At 32.1% G+C, this 20,308-nt stretch overlaps 3 protein-coding genes across 3 annotated transcripts in view; all 3 read left to right on the top strand.

Moving 5' to 3' along the window:
- Positions 1–6,313, top strand: part of LOC125877192 (nudix hydrolase 2-like) — a 20,767-nt gene extending 14,454 nt beyond the window's left edge. Inside the window, exon 9 of the mRNA XM_049558528.1 lies at positions 6,185–6,313. The gene's annotated coding sequence lies outside the window, so the exon portion shown is untranslated. The remainder of the gene's footprint in view (positions 1–6,184) is intronic.
- LOC125877191 (nudix hydrolase 2-like) lies at positions 3,127–6,191 on the top strand. Its single transcript, XM_049558527.1, has 8 exons — positions 3,127–3,310; positions 3,757–3,822; positions 3,946–4,086; positions 4,298–4,369; positions 5,007–5,057; positions 5,187–5,221; positions 5,323–5,431; positions 5,965–6,191. The coding sequence occupies exons 1-8, from the start codon at positions 3,146–3,148 to the stop codon at positions 6,139–6,141; spliced, it is 816 nt and encodes a 271-aa protein (XP_049414484.1). The 5' UTR covers positions 3,127–3,145; the 3' UTR covers positions 6,142–6,191.
- Positions 6,314–15,769: 9,456 nt separating the features above from the next.
- LOC125877264 (uncharacterized) lies at positions 15,770–17,629 on the top strand. The gene has a single exon (XM_049558611.1). It carries the CDS (start codon positions 15,770–15,772, stop codon positions 17,627–17,629), a length of 1,860 nt encoding a protein of 619 aa, XP_049414568.1.
- The last annotated feature ends 2,679 nt before the right edge of the window (positions 17,630–20,308 follow it).

Raw genomic sequence — 20,308 nt, 5'->3', positions numbered from 1 at the left:
CCCCCCCCCCCTCCCTCCTTTCCAATACTAATTTAGAAGATATTATTTTATTTTTTTAAAAATAATTCTATCCACTAATCCACATAACCCTTCACTTTCAAATTTTTTTTCTCATTTTCTGTTATATATATATATACTTGCGCCGCAAGACTTTTTTAAAATAAAAATTTTATTTATGTTATATACGGTACACAAGTAGAAAAAAATTTCTTAAAATATATGTACATACATAACACAAAACAAGAAAAATGTAAAATAAATAAATAAATTAGGAGTGGAGGGTTAAATAGGATAGGATATAATTTTTTTTAAATAAAATAAAATAATATATACTTTTTTGGGGAATGAGTGGGCGGTTTTTTTTTTTTTTGGGGGAGGGGGTGAAGTAAAAAATATTTAATAAATAATTTTTTTTAAAAGGACGGGGACTGTTGGGGGGAGGGGGAGGGGGGTACGGGGAGGAGGTTAAAATTTTGTTTTTTTAAAAAAATAAAATTTTGGGGGATAGTAATACTTTAATTTTTAATTTTTAATTAATATTAATAGTTTATTGTTTAATTTTTGTCAAGGTGAAATATGGAATGTCATGTGTCAAGGTTTTTTCAAATAAAAGAGAGAGTACATTACACACACCACTGAATTGTGTTTCTCAAACTAAAAGGTGATAGTTTAGATATGAAACTCACACTCTCAATAGTTTAGGTATGAAACTAAAAAAAAAAAGATAGTTTAGGTGTGTTTTTGACACTTATCTCGTTATCTTAATAATCTCTTGTTAGTATTGTTATATCTATGATTTATCCTCTCAACCATTAACACTGAATTTATCGAATTTAAATCGGAACTTTATCTCTTATCCTTTAGACTTTGCATATGCATTCAACTATAACCTTTCGAGGGGTAAATAGTTTGGCGCCCATCGTGGAATTTAGGATAATTATTTGAATTGTGTTTTTATCTTACTAATATGATTCTAATCAAACTTTAGTTACTATATATGCAACTGACACGACTAATCGAACTTAATGGTTGATACTGAAAACATTGACCAGATCTACACCTATAACATCGATTACTTGAACAATTTTATAGACAATATGATCAATTTAAATGTTACAGGGTCAAGCAACAAACGAACAAGGATTTCAATCTTACTTCACTCAAAACGATAGCTCTAATATGAGAATTTCTCAAAAAATAATATCTCCTAAATCTAAACAAATTAAGATTTATTTTGGATCCCAAATATCAGTGTAAAATATATCTAATGTCATTTTCTATTAAGCTTTTACTTTTTGCTTTATTTGCTAGATTAATATATAGTTGACTATCAAAACAAAAGTTCCTAGCAAGACCTTCACAGCAAAAGTTCAATATATATTGAACTGTTGGAGTATTAATTAGCTAGATAGGTTCCTATAGCAAGACCTTCATAAAATATGGATAGTCATCTCACCTAATAATCTAAAATTGATTATATTCATATTAATCTTTCTTTAATTAAATTGCTGTATTAACATCATATCATATACAGTGGACTTATATTGCTGTATTAACATCTAAAATTAAGATTCATACGTTTTCTTGACGTATAGTTTAATTTGTACAAATCAACACGGCTTTAATTATTGGACTTAGTGCTAATTTACTCTGTCATATTTATGTCGGCTCTTTCTACTTCATGTATGAACAACTACCTAGTTATGTCCGACGATGTCATATACAAATTATTATTTTTTTTGTTTATTTTTATTTATTTATACTAAATTTTATATATTTTTAAAAAAATAATGATTGATATGATAAAGTATAAGTACTATAATACTCATATTAATTAATTTTAAAAAATGATTTGGGGAATAAATAACTAATGCTAAGTACCCCACCACGGGAAATTTATGCTATAAAACATAATTTTCCGACTTATTTCTTATCTAACCAGCTCACTAGGAAAATGCATAGTGAGAAACAAATTTTCATTGAATTAAATAGTTGAAACTTTCTAATTTTTCTGTACGAAAACATTACTATTTTTTCACTCTACCGATTCAATCAGAATATTTGTGGAAACTTTCATGCGGAATACTTCTAGTGAAAAAATTTAATAGAAAAATAGTAATTTTTTAATACTGACATTGGAAAAAAGTAACTATCTTTTCTTAATATGTTAAAGGTACTGATAAGTACAAATAAAAATCTATGTTTGAAATATTTAATGGACAAGCAAAAGTAAATCAGAGGAAAGTAATACTAAACTATATAATTAGCTAAAAGACGACCCTTAGGAATGTGCTTCATGCCATGTAAATTTCTTCTCAATTTCCATTAAAAAATTATGTATTTTTTCCATCTAGCCAGCTTGTATAAATAGGGCATTATAATTACAATATTTTCAATCTACTCTAGCTGAAGAAATCAATCTCTAATATATTTTGCTAATTGGTACGTTACGTATATTAATTAGCTTAACAAAAACTTATTTCCTAGTTGCTTATAACTTTATACTTTTACTATTTTGCAAATATATACTTATGAAAGTTTGTAATTTTTCTTTATTTTCTCTACTGCTTTGAATATGCGTCTCCACGTGTCACTTGATCAGCTCACTAAAATTTTCATAATAAATCATGTCCAATTTTACCATATACTCTGAGGTACTAAATCATATTACTCCTATCGTTTCATTTTATATGTCGCGATTTTTTTTTGGTTAATCTTTTAAGAAAAAAATTAAATAACATATTTTTATATTTAAAAATAATTTAATTTTAAATTTATCATTTTATTATTAATAGCATGATATCCACCAAAATCTCATGGTATGTCAAAAATATACAAATTTAAAAAATCTTTCTTACTTTTTTGGATGTGCAGGGTAAATTTCGAAACATATTTTATAAAATTCAAATTCTGAATTTATCTCTAAATATCATCTAGTTCGATTTGCGAACTAAGCTATCACTTATTTTACAATATATTTGTTGTTCTTGGAAAAATTCTTTCGAACTGAGTCTAACCTAAGAAGTAGTGAGGGGCATGCAACAAATTTGATTGTATATATCTTTACTATTTTTTAAAGAAAAATATTATATTTCTTTACCTAATTATGCTTTCTTTCTTTTGTTGTTTGAAAAGCTCAGAATTAATGGATTCTTTTGAAGAAGCATCAATTGACATAAAAATGGAGATATTTGAGGCAATTGAAGATAATTATGGAGGAGTTATTGTGAACATGAAGAAAGAGGAACCTATGGATTTTCTTAAATTTCATACTATGCTCAAGGCTTCCATTTCTTATTGGAGGCTAAAGGTATTTATGTATAATAAATATACTTGATATTTACTCGATCGTAATATTTGAGTTTAAGTTATATATATCATGTAGAAAATATATTTATATATATTAAGATCACTCAAAAGGTAATTGCAGATAAATTTAACCTAGAATCAATGATAAATGATATTATATGTACTTTTAATTATCACTTAAAAGGATGAGTGAATCTCAACAAATATTTAAATTAAAAACGCTTGCAACTTAAGAACTAACGCTAATAACTTGAAGTTAAAGTAAGCATGACATGATTGTTCAATTGACATCAAACTCAATTGAACTTCCTAATACATAATAATTACTTAGTAGATAGAATAACCTGCTATAACAAATTAAATTATACTACCGATTGGTCATAGAAAACAAAAATCTCACTAATTTTAATTTCTTTTTGTTATTTTTCCTTTGATTTTGATGGTCAGGGAAAGAAGGGTGTTTGGATTAAGTTACCTATAGAACTTGCTCATCTTGTTAATGCAGCAGTAAAGGTAAATATATTCATGAAAATATTATTCCACTAATAATTAATTATTAACATTAGATTATTTAAAATTCATATAAATATGTGTTTATTTAATTAAAAAATAATATGATAAATTAAATTAATGCAGGAGGGATTTTGGTATCATCATGCAGAGGCAACATATTTGATGCTTGTTTATTGGATTCCTCATGAAATTCCTCATACTTTTCCTGCTAATGCTTCTCATCGTATTGGTATTGGTGCTTTCGTCCTCAACCAAGACGGACAGGTTCGTTAAAATTTTAAATATGATATAATTTGACTTTACACGAAGTTTAAGAAAAAAATATTATTTTTTTAAAATTTATGATTTCAAACATGCTAAAGATATTAAGGTCTTTAAATTTGTTATACGATTATACAAATTTATTATTTAAGGTACATTATGAAGTACTAAAGTTATTTATTTTCAAATTTAATTAAAAATATGGCATTGGCAGGTACTGGTAGTTAAAGAAATATCTGGAAAAATTACTGGGACTTGGAAGCTTCCTACTGGTGTTGTTGATGAGGTTTAACAAATTTATATTTTCCCCTTTTTTGTTAATTTATTTTATTATTAATTGTTATGACATTGGCATGTGTTCATTTATTTTTTTATAGTATTAACATTTTTTCCGAGTCATTTCCATTCATAGATATATTAACGGAACAGGAAATTTTATTAGCTTAATTGATTGATTATCTGAATTTTAAATTGTAAATTCTCGTCCGCTCGACTCTAAGCGGAACTTTCATAATGAGAATCAGAATTTAGGGACAAAGAAAACAATTTAGGTGAATAAACTTTTTAAATGAAATTTGTCAATACATTAAGTTTCGAAGAATTAACTTGGTGCATTTTAAAACTTATATATATATATATTTCTATTAAAATAAAAACGACAAAACCATTTTGGACCATTTCTATTTTCATACACAAAATGTACCAAAGTCAGATTAGCTCGATTTGACGAAAAAAACATGTCAATGATATACACGGCTAAAAATATAGAGATTGTTATTGACAAATTTTATCGCTAAACAGTTAAATTCGTCAATGATTCTACTTAGTATTCTAGTATGTTATTAAAAAAGTTATTAGTGATTTAGCGATGAAGTTCGTAGCAAGTTGGTTATTTTTTTTTTAACGAATTCTACCAATTGTAGGGGGAGGATATATGTATGGCTGCCGTTAGAGAAGTGCAAGAAGAGACAGGAGTAAGTATATATATCCACTACTAAATTCTTCGATATGAAAATAAAAATATTTTTTTTTTGAAAAATAAATAAAAATATAGTGCTAGAAAACTAATTTAGAACCTTTTTTTATTTTAATTTTTTTTATAGATTGAGACAGAATTTGTTGAACTCCTTGCCTTTAGGTATGAATTTCCATCCACTTTCAATCATTTGAAAGTATAGTATTAATTATATTTGATAAAATGTCAATATAAGTTAATTAAAATACCTTATTTATATGCAGACAAAGTCACAAATCATTCTTTGGAAAATCTGATTTGTTCTTCATATGCATGCTGAAACCACTTAATTTCACTATCAACAAGCAAGAAGCTGAGATTGAGGAAGCTAAGGTATATATATTTACTCACTCTAGTTCAATTTATATGTCATACTTTTCTTTTAGTTGGTTTCAAAAAATGTAACGTTTCATATATTTAGTACTTTCTTTGTCATAATTTAAGTATATTTGTTAATCTGAACACAAAGTTTAATAAATAAAAGGAGATTTTCGAATTTTGCTGCCTTAAATTAAAGATATATATATTTTTTTTTAAATCTTGTGGTCTTAAACTTGTCATGTAAGATGTTAGGTATGGAAAACTTACTAAATATGGAAAGACAGATACTCATATTTAGACAAACCAGAAATAATAATAAGACATTTAAATTGGGCAAAACTAATAATACTTGTTCTCATTCGGTATATGTTTAAGACTATAAAATTCAAAGTGCATTTTAATACATTACACACATGCTTAATTTCAAATCACAAGATTCAAAAGTCTCTTTACTATTTCAAAGTCTGTATCTATTTAAATTAAGACACGTAAAATGAAATAGAAAAAATAGCTTCTTTACCCCTATTTTTTTAAAATCATTGTAGTGGATGCCAATGGAAGAATATGCAAGCCAATCAAAGGTGAACCAAAGTGAACTCTCTCAAATGATAGCCAATATATGTGTAGCCAAGAAAGAGGAACAGTACAATGGCTTCTCTGCTCTTCTTACTACTACTGGACATTCTTCCAAGAAGTGCTATTTATACTCTAATAACATATAGTATATGATTAAAATTATGTTTTATGCATATGTTTGTAATAAGAATAATGTTGTGTGTATGTTTGTAATAAGATTTTTCCATTTGGAAGAATTAAAATCTAGACTAAGATTCTAGTTTGATCATATATAATGTGTTGGCAATATATAAGCCATATTGATATTTGGAAATATAATAATAATTTGGATAAGTTTGAAGTAATTGAACTTTGTTTCCTTTTTTTTTTTTTTTGCTTGGATAATTCAATGCAATGTTTTTGTAATCACTAGCAATTTGCTACATATATATGCTTGTTATGTGAAGCATATATGAAGTAGTATTGTTTACTACATTATCTTGTTTGTATTCTCTATAAATTGAACTAGTGGCGGAGCCAGAATTTTCATCAAAGGGTGTTAAAGAATTTTTTTTTAATGAGTGAGTTGAATGTTATTTGTTTAACCTAGGGATTCTACATGAACGATCTCAACATTTGTCAATATCAAATATAAACAATTGAGTTTTTTTTTTTTTGATGTATTGATTTTATATGATAAAAATATATGATTATTGTTTTTAAAGTGAAATATTGATAGAACAAATGCGTCTAGCTTTACGAAACATAAATCACACCAGTAGAAAAACAAATTCTTAAAAAAGAAGAAGATAAAACGCATATATTGATTTTAGCTTTCGGTTTAAAGTTGTTAACATATATAAACACAAATTTTTAAAGTAAAATGTTGGCTTTTTTGTTTTCACCATTTGAAAGTGTATTATATCCTAGATAAAAATTAGAAATACATGATATCTAAATATTCAAAATTAAAATAATGTATTCAATATGTTACTCTATATTATTAAAATTGTAATATTAATAATTAAGAAACTTGAGGAACATAATAATGGTGTGTGAGGTTGTGTTCTGCTCTCAAAATAAAATCAAAAATGTTGTGCGCAAATTAGAAATACATGATATCTAAATATAAAAAATTAAAATAATGTATTCAATATGCTAATAATGGCGTGTGAGGTTGTGTTCTGCTCTCAAAATAAAACCAAAATTGTTGTTTGCTCTGTGGGATTCGACTCCGCACACCTGAGGTGGAAATGAGCATGCTTAACCACTGTGTCACGGAAGAGTTTATATCAAGATTGTTCAACATTAATTATTTACCCCATCAATTCAGAATTTGACCTCTCTATAAAATATGAGTGATTCGGGTCATTAAATATGGATTAAATGAATTCATTTCATTAATATGGGTTGAAATTGTCACCCCTAAGTGTGACTTTAGCCCTAAAATGTTGTAGTGTTGGTATCGATTGTAAGAAACTTGTCCTGTAATTATGAGTTAAATAAAAATAGTCGAACAATAGCATTATTGGAGTCCAATTGCCGCTATAGTAGGGTAAGTTGCTATAAATGTAGAAAAACACTAAAATCTCTTGTAATCCCACAAAAACGTTTTGGAAAAGAGAAAAGGCGAGCGAGAAAATTTCAAGTAGTCTTTTATTAGGAATTTTTGTGAAAGTGTGCAATTTGATTTTCTACTTTTATCGTTTTATTTCTAGAGCTTAGAGAACATATTTGGGGAACTAGGGAGGGCTTGAAATCACCCTAGAGCCACAAATATTTTCTGTATGCTCTAGAAATCAAACAATAAAAGTACAAAAGTAGGGATCTGATTGCTCACTTTTATGAATATTCTTAATAAAAAATGGTTGAAATTTCCCTAGCTCATCATTTTTCTTCTCCAAATCGTTCTTAGATAATAATNGTGTAAAAAAATAAAAAATTGAAATTAGAAATATCTTTTAAAAACAACTTTAAATATTTTTTTGGGAGGGGTGATGGTAAGGGGTGGGGATAGGGGTGAGGGTGGGGTAAAAATATTGAATTTAAAAACAAACTTTAATTTTTTTTTTTATTTTTGGGGTGGTGGTTGGGGGTTGGTTTGAGGGTAGGGATCAAATAAATTGATTTTTTCAACAATTTTTTTTTTAATTGGAGGTTGGAAGAGAGTTTTGGAAAATGTTTTCCTAAGTTTTGAAGGGAATTCATTTTCCTTAAATTTGAGGAAAATGAGTTGATTTGGAAAACATTTTCCAAAACATTTAACCCAACCAAACATGAGAAAATTGGAAAACATTTTCTATTTTCCTTCATACCAAACACACTCTTGGTCTGAATTGTAAAACAAATATAGATAATTGCAAAGTAATCAAAAAGATATTTCAAGTAAATCAGCTTGCAGGATAGAAAACTAGATATATTCTCGAATATTGCGGATTGTATTATTTTTGTCAAAGCCTCCCTAAAAACTATTCTGAATCATGTTATGCAATACCTCAAATTGATTGTTAATATTTTCAAACAAATTGATCGTTTACAAAGAAACTTCATTTGGGGAACTAGTAACGCCAAAAGATCTTAATTCTGAAGTGAGATCTAATTACTAAAAATAAGGATTTGGGGGTTTAGGAGTCCAAAGGTGCAAGATTAAAAAAATAATGTTTTGCTATCAAATATGAGTTGATCTTCTTATTAAGAAGGTTGAACCATCGGTGACCCCTTAAAGTTGACACCAATTATAACACCTCGGAAATTAGTAGGCTAAACTAAGATTTAGTGTGAGGGTTAGAGCCAAGGGTGAGGGCAAGAGCCAAGGGAAAAGGGTAAAGGCTGCCCAAGTTGCCCATGCATTGCCCACCTTCCCACGTGAGCCTTCACGGCTCGTGGTGGTCACCACGGCCCGTGGGGAGGCTCATGGTGGTGAGGCAGTAGCTCCCCAAAGCTGCCCCAAGTTGGCCGCATCTTCACGAGCCACTTCACGGCCAGTGGTGATGACCACGGCTTGTGGGAAGGCTCGTAGTGATGCCTTCAACTCTTAGGGGCCGAGGAAAGGTGTCCTAGCCACTGGTCCAGGACCACGAGCAGGACCACAGATAGTGGTGAGGACCACGGCTCGTGGTGCCTCTCGTGAAGGTTGGGAAGTGGGCTGCCAAGTGGGGGTATTTTGGGACTTTCCAGTTTGAGTTAGATTAAAGTGAGGTCGTTTTACCTAAGCCTGTACACCTATATAAGTGATTTTAATCCTTTAAACTCACCATTCAAGACATTATTTCCAAAACCCCAAAAGAATCTCAAAGTTCTACTCTCAAATATTTCTCTCTCTAGAACTTGAAGAAGAAGAAAGAGTTCAAGCTAGGATCAAGGTCAAGTCTCCAATCCTCAAGCATTTGTGGGCTTTGTAATCAAGGTATGATAGCTTTTCATCCATGGAATCCTTTCATCCATGGAGCCCCCATGATTTCCCCAATTTAGAAGAAGAATTTCCCAATTCTAGTTAAGGTTTCTTCTAATATTATGGGTTTTGATCCAATTGAGTGGATTGTGATTATTTATGATTGAATTGATAGTAATACATGTTTTTAGGATGAATTTACATGTACCCATGTCTAGAAAGATGAAATTTATGTAAATGGGTTTTATGCCATGAAAGGGGAAATTGAGGATTTAGAGGTAATCTTCTAGGATTGATGAAATACATTGTAGATTGCTTGAGAGTTAAACATATAGACATGAATTGATTGAGATTAAGGTATTCATGATGAATCATGATTAGTAGTGTTTGAGATTGGGGGCTATATGATGAAATATGATTAGATTGATTTGAGATTGAAGCATATAGACATGAATTGCTTAAGAATAAAGCATATAATCATGAGTTGATTGAGATCAAGTATATATGATGAATTATGACTTGTAGGCTTTGAGATTAAGATTGCCTTGGGACAAGGCATGTATGATGAATGATAATTAATAGGGCTTCTAGAGTAAGGCTAATATGATGAGTTATGACTAGGGTGGTTTTGAGAGTAAAGCCTATTTGATGAATTAAGATTATTAGGGATTTGAGAGTAAAGCTTATATTATAAATGTTGTTTGGTAGATAGAATTATATTGTTGTGGAAGGATTTACCTACATGACCTACTCTATTAATGCATGAATGTATAAACGTGAAAGGCTTTCTCACATAGAATGATTCTAGGTTGAAAGGCTTGCTCACCTAAAGTGAATCTAAGTCAAAGGACTATGAGATGTGATGAGGGTTGAGGTGATTCCCCAAGACCTTCATATGAGAGGGATGTGAGGTGATCTCCCATATTCCTAAGTTGAGAACATGAGGTGATTACCCATGTCAAGATATGATGAGCATGAGGTGATTACCCATGTCATGTGATGATGAATGCGAGGTGATTACCCTTATTATATAACTTCAAGAAACAAGGCAAGAGGTGAATACCCATTAGCCTTTACACCAAAGATATGGAGGTGAGTACCTATGATCCTTATAAAATGATGTGGAGGCGAATACCTATATCATATAATGTGGGGCATGGAAACGAATACCTATGATTCTTATAAAATGATGTGGAGGTGAATACCTATGTCATATAAAAGTGAACATGGAGACGAATACCTATGAGCATGGAGGCAAATACATATGGCTATACTAATAAGACGGCTATACTAATAAGACAAGAGGTAAATACCCATTAGCTTTTATAATAGACATAGAGGTAAATCCCTATGTCTTTAAAAGTAAAGCAAGAATAATGTGAATGATAAAAGAAGAATGAATTGTTTGGATTGTTGCTAGATTGGTCTTTCATGAGATGTATGACTAGAGGTGATGACCAAAGTCTTGACTAATGATAAGTGAGGTTAATTCAATAAGTACTCATCTTATGATATGATGATATATGTGCATTGACTATGCATATGAATTATGTTGTTATCTCTTATGCTTATGGATTATGTCTTATGCTGACTAATGTTTATGATATGCTTATGATGTTTTAGATGGTTTGAGACAAAGTGTAATAAACTTCCGCTTAGTTTTATGAAACTTTAATGTTATGAAAAATATTTTAAATTTCCGCTCATTTCTATTATTTTATGTTATGATATGCTAAGAGGTTTGTATGAGGCCTCTTGGGGTCATGTATACCTTGTTACATCTAGGGGGTACCCCTTGGTCGTGACAAACTTGATAATCAGAGCACAATGTTTAGAATGATTCTAGAATGTCTCAAAACCACGTCTAGTAGAGTCTTGTTCATAAGTGTGAAGCGCGCCATATTTATGAATGAGAGGCTATGAGAAGCTTAGGAAATTTCACTTCTTCATTACTCTAAGTCGTGCCATAGAGTTTAACTCTATAAGGTCTTTCTCCTAATCCTTACCCGATGGTCTACATGATATGACTACTACAAGGGCTAATGCTAGAAAGAATGAGGAAAATAATGTGGAGCAAAAAGTTCCTCTACAGGCTCCTCCTCAAGCTCTGATTGACCCTTTGGCTGAGAATGTGACAAATGTGGAGTTTAGGACGGCTTTTTAAGTATTAGCTCAAGACGTGACGGCCCAAGCCAATAGAGAGGTGGTAGCCCTCGTGAACCCAAATGTGGTTACGACAGCGTCAAGAGTGGGGATTTTATGAGGATGAACCCTCCAGAATTTTATGGCTCCAAAGTGGAGGAAGATCCTCAAGAGTTAATAGATGAGGTCTGTAAGGTACTTGCTATTATGGGAGTGACTCCGGTAGAGAAGGCGGAATTGGCCGCTTATCAATTGAAAGGTGTTACTCAAGTATGGTACAACCAATGGAAAGAGGCAAGGCCGGTAAGATAGGGTCCCGTAGAGTGGGAAGTGTTTAAATCCGCGTTTCTTGATAGGTTATTTCCACTTGAGATGAGGGAAGCAAAGATGCATGAGTTCCTTAACCTTCGTCAAGGAAGTATGAGTGGGAAAGAGTATGCCTTAAAGTTCACCCAATTGTCAAAATATGCTTCATCTTTAGTGGCCGACCCTAGGTCGGGAATGAGTAAGTTTATGTCGGATGTGTCCGATCTAGTGGTGAAGGAATGTCGTACGGCTATGCTTGTTAATGACATGGATATTGCTCGTCTTATGACTCATGCCCAACAAATTGAGAAGGAGAAACTTAAAGAGAGAGCTGGGGAGAAGAAGAGGTCTAGAATTGATGATGATAATTCCCCTCAAGCAAGGCCCGATGGACATAGTCGTCCTAAGTATAGACAAAAGTTCCCCGGGCAAGGGCCCTCGAATACTCATAGGTTCAACCAAGAAATGATGTCTAACACTAAGTCTCAAGGTGATGTAGATGGGTTCTATTGCCAGGGTGTGATAAGTGTGATAGACATGCAGGTGAATGCCTAGCGGGTTTCAATGTTTGTTTCGGTTGTGGTGAGATGGGCGCCAAAATTTGATACGATCAAATTATACCTCTCTGAAATAAGCATAACTGATCGTTATCAAGTAAAGAACTCAACTTGTAGGTTGGGGTCGATTCCACGAGGAATATGGTTTAGACTTAAACTTAACTCACAATTATCTCTTTTTAGTCAAACTATTTCTAAGAAAAGTAAACAGGGTTTTTTTTAAAATAAAGTAACATATTGTTGATTTAAATTAATAAGTAACAAGTAAGCAATATTCACAGTTTGAGCTATCAATATAAGATGGAAACTAGGGTATGTGTGTTTCCCCACAAGCTTTTAAAGCAGTAATCCTAATAATAGTTATCTTATCCTAGTGTTTGATATGCAAGGCCGATAAGTTAGGTATCCCTAAGTGATTAATAATCATCGTAAGGAATTTCACTGGCGACTTGGTAAATCTACGAAATATGTGTTTTACTAACCCTTACCTTCACCCCAGATTAGTCATCATGTCAATTAACTTAGGGTATTCACCCTTTCCTCTATTTATTAAAGTCAGACTATTAGATGGCAACAAATTTTTAACTAAATCTCTATTGTTAATCTTTCTCTCATTCATTATCCCCTTGGTAAGGCAAGTAGGAACGAGGCGAGCTCTAACGTTACGCACCGCCAGAAAGACTTCTGAACGAAAAGATTAACAATACATGCATAAACACTATTCAAGAATGACTTAGTTTTATTTATACTTTGTTAATTGTTCATTTTTCCCATAATCCTAGTTGTGGATTTAACTACTCATGCTTGATAGTTCACAATTATAATTAGGTTAAAAGAATTCATGAACTTACAATTAGAATAGATGAAAATCGAAATCTTGAATTGAAAATCAAAGTGCAAATTGCATAAACCAACTTTTGGAAATTAAATTGCTAAGAGTTTGCAAAATAATTCCAAAATACCAAAACAAAAGTATACAATAATGTCTAGCTCCTAAAAATGGAAATATCAACTAATATTTATAGTACACAAATCCTAAACCAAGTACGAAACAAAATAAGGAAATAACTGCTCAGACGCGGTTTCAATCGACGACACGACTTACGGATCGTGGGTCAACCTACGGTCTGTGATCTCCCTCTGTGGATCAACACTTGCAAATTATTTAAGGTCCTCAGACGATGGTTGGACCTAATGTCCGTCACTTGCCTCCGTGGTTTAAGTACTGGAACTTCAACTTTCTGATAACAAACGAGGACGTGCAAGACAGTCCTTCATTCGATCTGCGGGGAGTCGATGGCCTCTGTGGTTCCACACTTGGTCAGACTTCCTTGAACCCTCATCTACGCTGCATCACCTATGGCCCGTCAAAGGACCTACGGTCTGTAGTTGGCTCCGTCACTGGCCACTTCTGCAATTTTTAGCTCTTATCAGAATCCACCGCATCTGAACCTATTTCCTGCAAGAATTACACAAAAACCATTATTTCCAATAATAAAATAGCCCAAGACACACACAAACTCTAAGTGAAACACATCAAAAATATCGTAAACTCATGGTATATCAATATGGAATATAGATCACTAATAGGGTAGTTTGAAGTGGGTGATGTGAAGCCTCAAGGCGTTAACATGGTAAGGAAGATTAGTAGAAGGTGAGGGGTATCCAATCCAAGTTGTTGGCAGACCAGAGTAGAAACAAGAAGTATGCGACCGCAACGTAAGGAACATGACATTTCAGGTTGGTGAATAAGTTTTATTGAAGATGTACTCACCAATGAAAATGATGATGTTGTTCGATAAGAAGGGTAAGTTTATCCTCGCTATATTGGTCTATTTAAGGTTCTTAACAGTATGGGGCCAATAGTTATAGGTTAGTTTTTCCGCCCTGTTATCCAAAGTCCATTTAGTATTCCATAGATCCATGTTGAAGAGGTGGCACATAGATGGGAAGTATATTATCAAGTGGGACTTGAAAGTGCTAGACAAGGATCTACAGTATGAAGAAGAGCAGTTACTAGGCTTGATCGAGATGTCTGAAAGTTGAGAATATAGGAAATTAGATCGGGTAAAAGTTCAATGGAAGTATCGTATGATTGAAGAAGCTACTTGGTAAATTGACAAGGGCAAGCGGTACAAGTACCCTCATTTATTTGAGAAGTCAGGTATTACCTTCTAGTTGACTTAACCCAGTTGTTTCCTGTGTGATTGTTCGATGACAAGCGATGGGTAAATTGCACTACAATATTTTATGCCTTCAACCATCCTAGTAAAGTGTGGCCTAAATAATAAAAAAATGTGACCTTGATCAAAGGCCACACTTTTTGACTTTAGGCTATGATTTTGTGGAGTGGCCTAAAGAAGAATAACCTTAGACTTTAGGCCACACTTTTCAATTGTTGCCTTATCAGCTACGCTTCAAAATGTGGCCTATAAGGTAAAAAGGCCACACTTTGCATTACCTCTTATATCAACATTTCTATCGCCTACAACTACACATTTAAGCGTAGCCTTTTCCTTCTTATTGGCTACGCTTCTAAAGGTGAATTTTCTGGATTTATGTGGATATATATATTTTGAACCCCCTCAATGACAAGGTGAAGGAGATAGCCCAGTGGCAGCTCCCTTCAAAGTTAAGCCTAACGTCCAAGGATTGAATCCCTGGTTAGCATTTTATTTTTTAGTTTTTTACTTTCAGTTTTTTTTTTTTTTGTTCCAGTTCCGATTTTAATGTTTTTTTTTTTAATAAAACGTGCTAAAATGTGGTGTTAAACCCAAAAAATTCAAGGGCCCCAACTCCCATACATCCATAATCCCATTCCTAAAAGCTAATAACTTTTTCACTTTTCAAATCCCTAAATCACTTTCTTGTTCTTTCCCAACTCAAAACTCAAATATTAAAATCATCTCCCATAATATTCTATTGTTGATTGTTTCATACTTGATACTTCATGCTTGAATCTCACATTCAATTCGAAATGAAAAATCAAAACTCATGCTTATTGCTTAAAAGGTAAAAGCTTTTTTCTCTTCTTCTTCTTTTCTTTCAATTTTCAAGAAATTAAATGGTTCTTTATTTTTTAAGGTTGTAGACTTGTAGTATCTCTGATTATCTGAAGTGGAGGCTCAAAGCTAAAATTAAAAGGATTGATTGTTTGTCTTTTTTCCAAGGTAAGCTTTTCTCTCAATTTTCTTGAAAAGTTCATCTTTCTTGATTGAATATTGACTATCTTCATTTTAAATTGTGAAATTTTTTTGATTGTTTTTTTCTATTCTTTCTTTGATAGTCGTAACTAGATTGATGAACCATTTGAATTTCGATGGTAATATCTAATGTAATTTGTAAAAAGTTATCTTTAATGCATTTAACAATTAACTATTTTGTATAGATTCATAGTCAATGGAGAAGTACTTTTTTAAAGTATCAAATTCAAGTTCTATTACTCAGAATCAACCTAACCGGGAAGAAAATACTAACCATTTGGAAGTACCATCACACTCTTCTCAAGAATTTGATTTAAGTTCTTTAAAGGCTGATCCAGGTGAAAGAACTCAAATCTTGGAATTTCATCCAAATCACCGTGACGCTATTAGAAGAGCTTATCTCCAAAAAAAACCTTGTCAACCTCTATTAAGAGAGTTTCCACAAACAAACATTTTTGGAGATGTGCGTCGTTTTAATCATAAATGGTTTGATGAATTTCCTGATTGGTTAGAGTATAGTATAAGTAAAGATGCAGCCTTTTGTTTGTATTGTTATTTATTCAAGCAAAATAACAATCTTCAAGGCGGAGGTGAAACATTTTCGAGTGTGGGGTTTAGAAGTTGGCATAAAAAAGCTAGTTTGCAAACACATGTTGGTGGGCATACTAGCATTCACAATCAGTCAAAAAGAAAATGTGAAGATCTAATGCGACAACAACAATCCATACATGCTTCATTTGAGAAACAATTTAATCAAGATAAGCACGGGTATCAAATCCGCTTAGCAGCTTCAATTGATGTAGTAAGACTTCTTGTGAGACAAGGCTTGGCATTTCGAGGTCATGATGAATCTAAATTATCACTTAACAGAGGTAATTTTCTTGAGATTCTTTCATTTTATGCCCAAAAGTGTGATGAAGTTCGTAAGTTTGTATTGGAAAATGCTCCTCAAAATGACCAAATGACTTGTCCAAAAATTCAAAAAGATATTGTAATTGCTTGCAAGATTGAAACAATTAAGGGCATCATAAAGGAACTAAATGGTGATTATTTTTCCTTATTGGTTGATGAATCTTTTGATGTTTCACGCAAGGAGCAAATGGCGGTTGTTTTACGATATGTTGATAGAAGAGGATTTGTGATGGAGAGACTTCTTGACATTGTTCATGTTAAAAATACTAGTGCTTTATCTCTAAAAGAAGCAATTGTCAATTTACTTTCTCAACATTCCTTGAGTCTATCTTATGTGCGTGGACAATGCTATGATGGAGCAAGTAATATGCAAGGTGATATCAATGGCCTTAAGATGTTGATTAAGAAAGAAAGTAGATCGGCTTATTCCATACATTGTTTTGCTCATCAACTTCAATTAACTCTTGTTGGTGTTTCTAAAAGATGTCTTCAAGTTGGAGAACTTGTTCATTTGGTTTCAAATATTTTTAATGTTTTGGCGGCTTCTTATAAACGTATGGATGATTATCGAGAATCTCAAAAAAAAAAAATTCAAGAAGCTTTTGATATGGGTGAGCTTAAAACGGGTAGAGGCTTGCATCAAGAAGTTGGTATTTCTAGAGCTTGCGATACTCGTTGGGGATCTCACTTCAAATCTTTTAATTGTTTTATTCTCAAGTTTGGTACAATTATGGACATTCTTGATAATATTGTTGAAACTGCACATTCTATAGATGAAAGATCCAGGGCAACAGGATATATCAGAATTGCTCAAACTTATGAGGTTGCATTCATGTTGCATTTGATGAAAGAAGTTCTAGGAATTACTAATGATCTTAGTACATGTTTACAAAAAAAGGAGCAAGACATTGCAAATGCCATGCTACTTGTTAAAGTGGCCAAGAGAAGGCTACAAGAGTTGAGGAAAAATGAAAGATGGGATTTATTTGTTGTTGAGGTTTCTGCATTTTGTATCAAGTATAATATTGTGGTGCCTAATTTTGATGAGTCGTATGTTAATTCTGGAAGATCACGGCGTAAATCTGCTGATTATACTGTTTTTCATCATTATCATATTGAAGTATTTTGTAAAATAATTGATTGACAATTGCAAGAACTCAATGATCGTTTTGATGAGGTAACAACCAAGTTGCTTTATGGAGTTGCTTGTTTGAATCCGGTAGACTTATTTTCAAGTTTTGATATCCATAAAATAATGAGAATGGCTGAATTATATCCTGATGACTTTGATAAACTTAGCATGTGTGCACTTGAGAATCAACTAGCAAATTACATTATTGATGTCCGTGATATCGATAAAAGGTTCTCTGATTTACATGGGCTTTGTGATCTTTCAAAAAGATTGGTTCAGACAAAAAAACTTTCATGTTATCCTCTTGTATTTCGTTTGGTGAAATTCGCTTTGCTTCTGCCAGTTGCCACTGCATCCGTTGAAAGAGCTTTTTCGGGAATGAAATTTATTAAGAATGAATTGCGAAGTCGAATGAATGATGACTTCTTGAGCAGTTGCATGGTTCCTTTTATGGAGAAGGATGTGTTTAAGGATGTTTCAACGGATGATATTATTTTGTCTTTTCAAGCAATGAAACCTCGTCGAATAGTATTGTAAACGTGCTTGAGAAGTATTAGCACTGACCTCTTTTTGGAGTTTGTAGTTAGCACTCTAGTCCTAGAGTGAGACATTACGAAGTGCTAATTTTTTTTGTTCTAGTTAGCTCCATTTTTTGCTCTACTTAGTATCCTAGTTCTAGATTGACATATTGTAAAGGGCTAACTTTTTGTTTCACTGTAATCACTCATGTTAGTTTCGGATTTCTGGTAACGAAACTAACTTTTTGTACCTATAAACTATATACTACTACTTCCTTGAAATTTTATTTTGTTGGTTTATTTACACGTTTATACTTTTATTTTTCGAACCCCCTGAACGAAAATCCTGGGTCCGCCACTGCTTATATAGCAATACTTTATATACTAGCAATAAATTTCACAAAACCAAATATAATATATTCAAACTTCTACAAAAGTTCAAAAACTCTTCATCATCCGCCTCAAAGATATTTTCATCATTCTGAATGACCCTTAACTTGAAATGAGGGAGAGCCTGAATTGGAAGCCTCAAAAAAATATAAAGGTCAAGTTTTTTGTGAATGTCAACTATAAAATACCTTTTAAAGAACCAATGCATGAGTTGAGCCAGAAGATTGTGGAATATTTTGATCTTCTACAGCTTATGAATTAGTTGCCTCAACAGATAAAGTAAGGTTAGATCCAGTACACCTTGAAATATCTTGAACATTCAATCCAAGATTGTTTTGCAATAATTGACTAAATAAATGTCGCATTACTTCCCTCATTTCATGCATTTTTTTCCTTCAGAGAAATGATTTCATTGGCATACTTTTGTTTAAACTTATTGATTTCATCATCTTTTGTTAGAGAACTTGTCATCACTGATCTACCATAGCATCTAAGTTAACCAGTATGCTTCTTTCCAAACACTGTCCTAAATGCATCATCTGTTGTTTCCCCAGAATGTTGGTGATGCTAAAGTTCAATCTGTCAAAAAAATTGGTGAACACAATATTCTCCTTTTCATGATAATAATGCCTCTTTTTACTACAATAGTGTCCATAACTATTAACTTTTACACACATATAAAGACCAAGTATAGGCCAAACTTTTAACTTTTTGCTTTTGATAACACCGGTTCCCTCGCGTGAGACCCAACCTATGTACAAAACCAACAATACAAAAATAGTTCAACTAAGGTGATATAATAATCCAATTGCAAAATAGTCCTGCAACTACCACAAAGATCTGAAAAAAATTAAAAATAGTTCAGCGACTACAACCAAAAATTGAAAAAAATAGACTTCCCCACCTAGAGAACTGTCCAGTGACTAGGACCAAGAATTGAAAAAAATGACATCTTATCACACTTGCACTCGCAATAGAAGGAGGAGGAGGAAGAGAAGACATACCTGAAACAAGACAGTGAAGTCACACTCTCCTTAATATAAAAATTACATGTCTTAATAAAATTCACCACTAATCCTCTCTTTTTTATATGTTTTATTAGAAAGCATCAAGGAAATGGTTACAAGTAACTGAATGACAAAAAGAAGTATTTAGCTCATTTCAGCTTCAATAAAAAGTGTTAATCTAGAATTAAGGTGCTAACAAAGTCTAGAAAATATCAAACATTAGGTACTAGGGTCAACTTGGACCAAAAAGTGTTATATAACCTTTCAGTTCTAAATTTATGAAGACAAAGAGTAGTCTTGATCTAAAGCAGGAAATCATAATCAAATTTTAAGTGCTCATGATGTTTAGTCCAGCTCAAAAACTTGACAAATACATAAATTTATTAGTTTAAAAGGGTCGTAGACAAATTATGATCCGTAAACATCTTGCACAGACAGAGTCGACCAAAATAGAATTAAAACACCACTGCCCTCTCAGTTAACTATTGTAAAGGGTTCCAAAAACCTATATGATACTTGTTCATACTGCAAATTATTCAATTTACACTATTTAGGTTGAATGAATGCTCAAAACTTGTTCAAATCCCCCAAGTTTTTCAGTTCATGCCACTTACCTTTACTTAAGTAACTATTCATACAAAGTAATTTAAATTTACACAAAACATACAATAAAATTACTAAGTTTAAATAGTTAAACATGTTAGTAAAGACCTAAGTTAGACTAAGTTATACTCAGACTTTCACATTTTCTCAAATTACAAACCACAAGTAGTTCT

The sequence above is a fragment of the Solanum stenotomum genome, chromosome 9 (assembly GCF_019186545.1).
Source record: "Solanum stenotomum isolate F172 chromosome 9, ASM1918654v1, whole genome shotgun sequence".
In the NCBI taxonomy this organism is placed as follows: Eukaryota; Viridiplantae; Streptophyta; class Magnoliopsida; order Solanales; family Solanaceae; genus Solanum; species Solanum stenotomum.
This window is presented reverse-complemented; position numbering and strand designations above follow the sequence as displayed.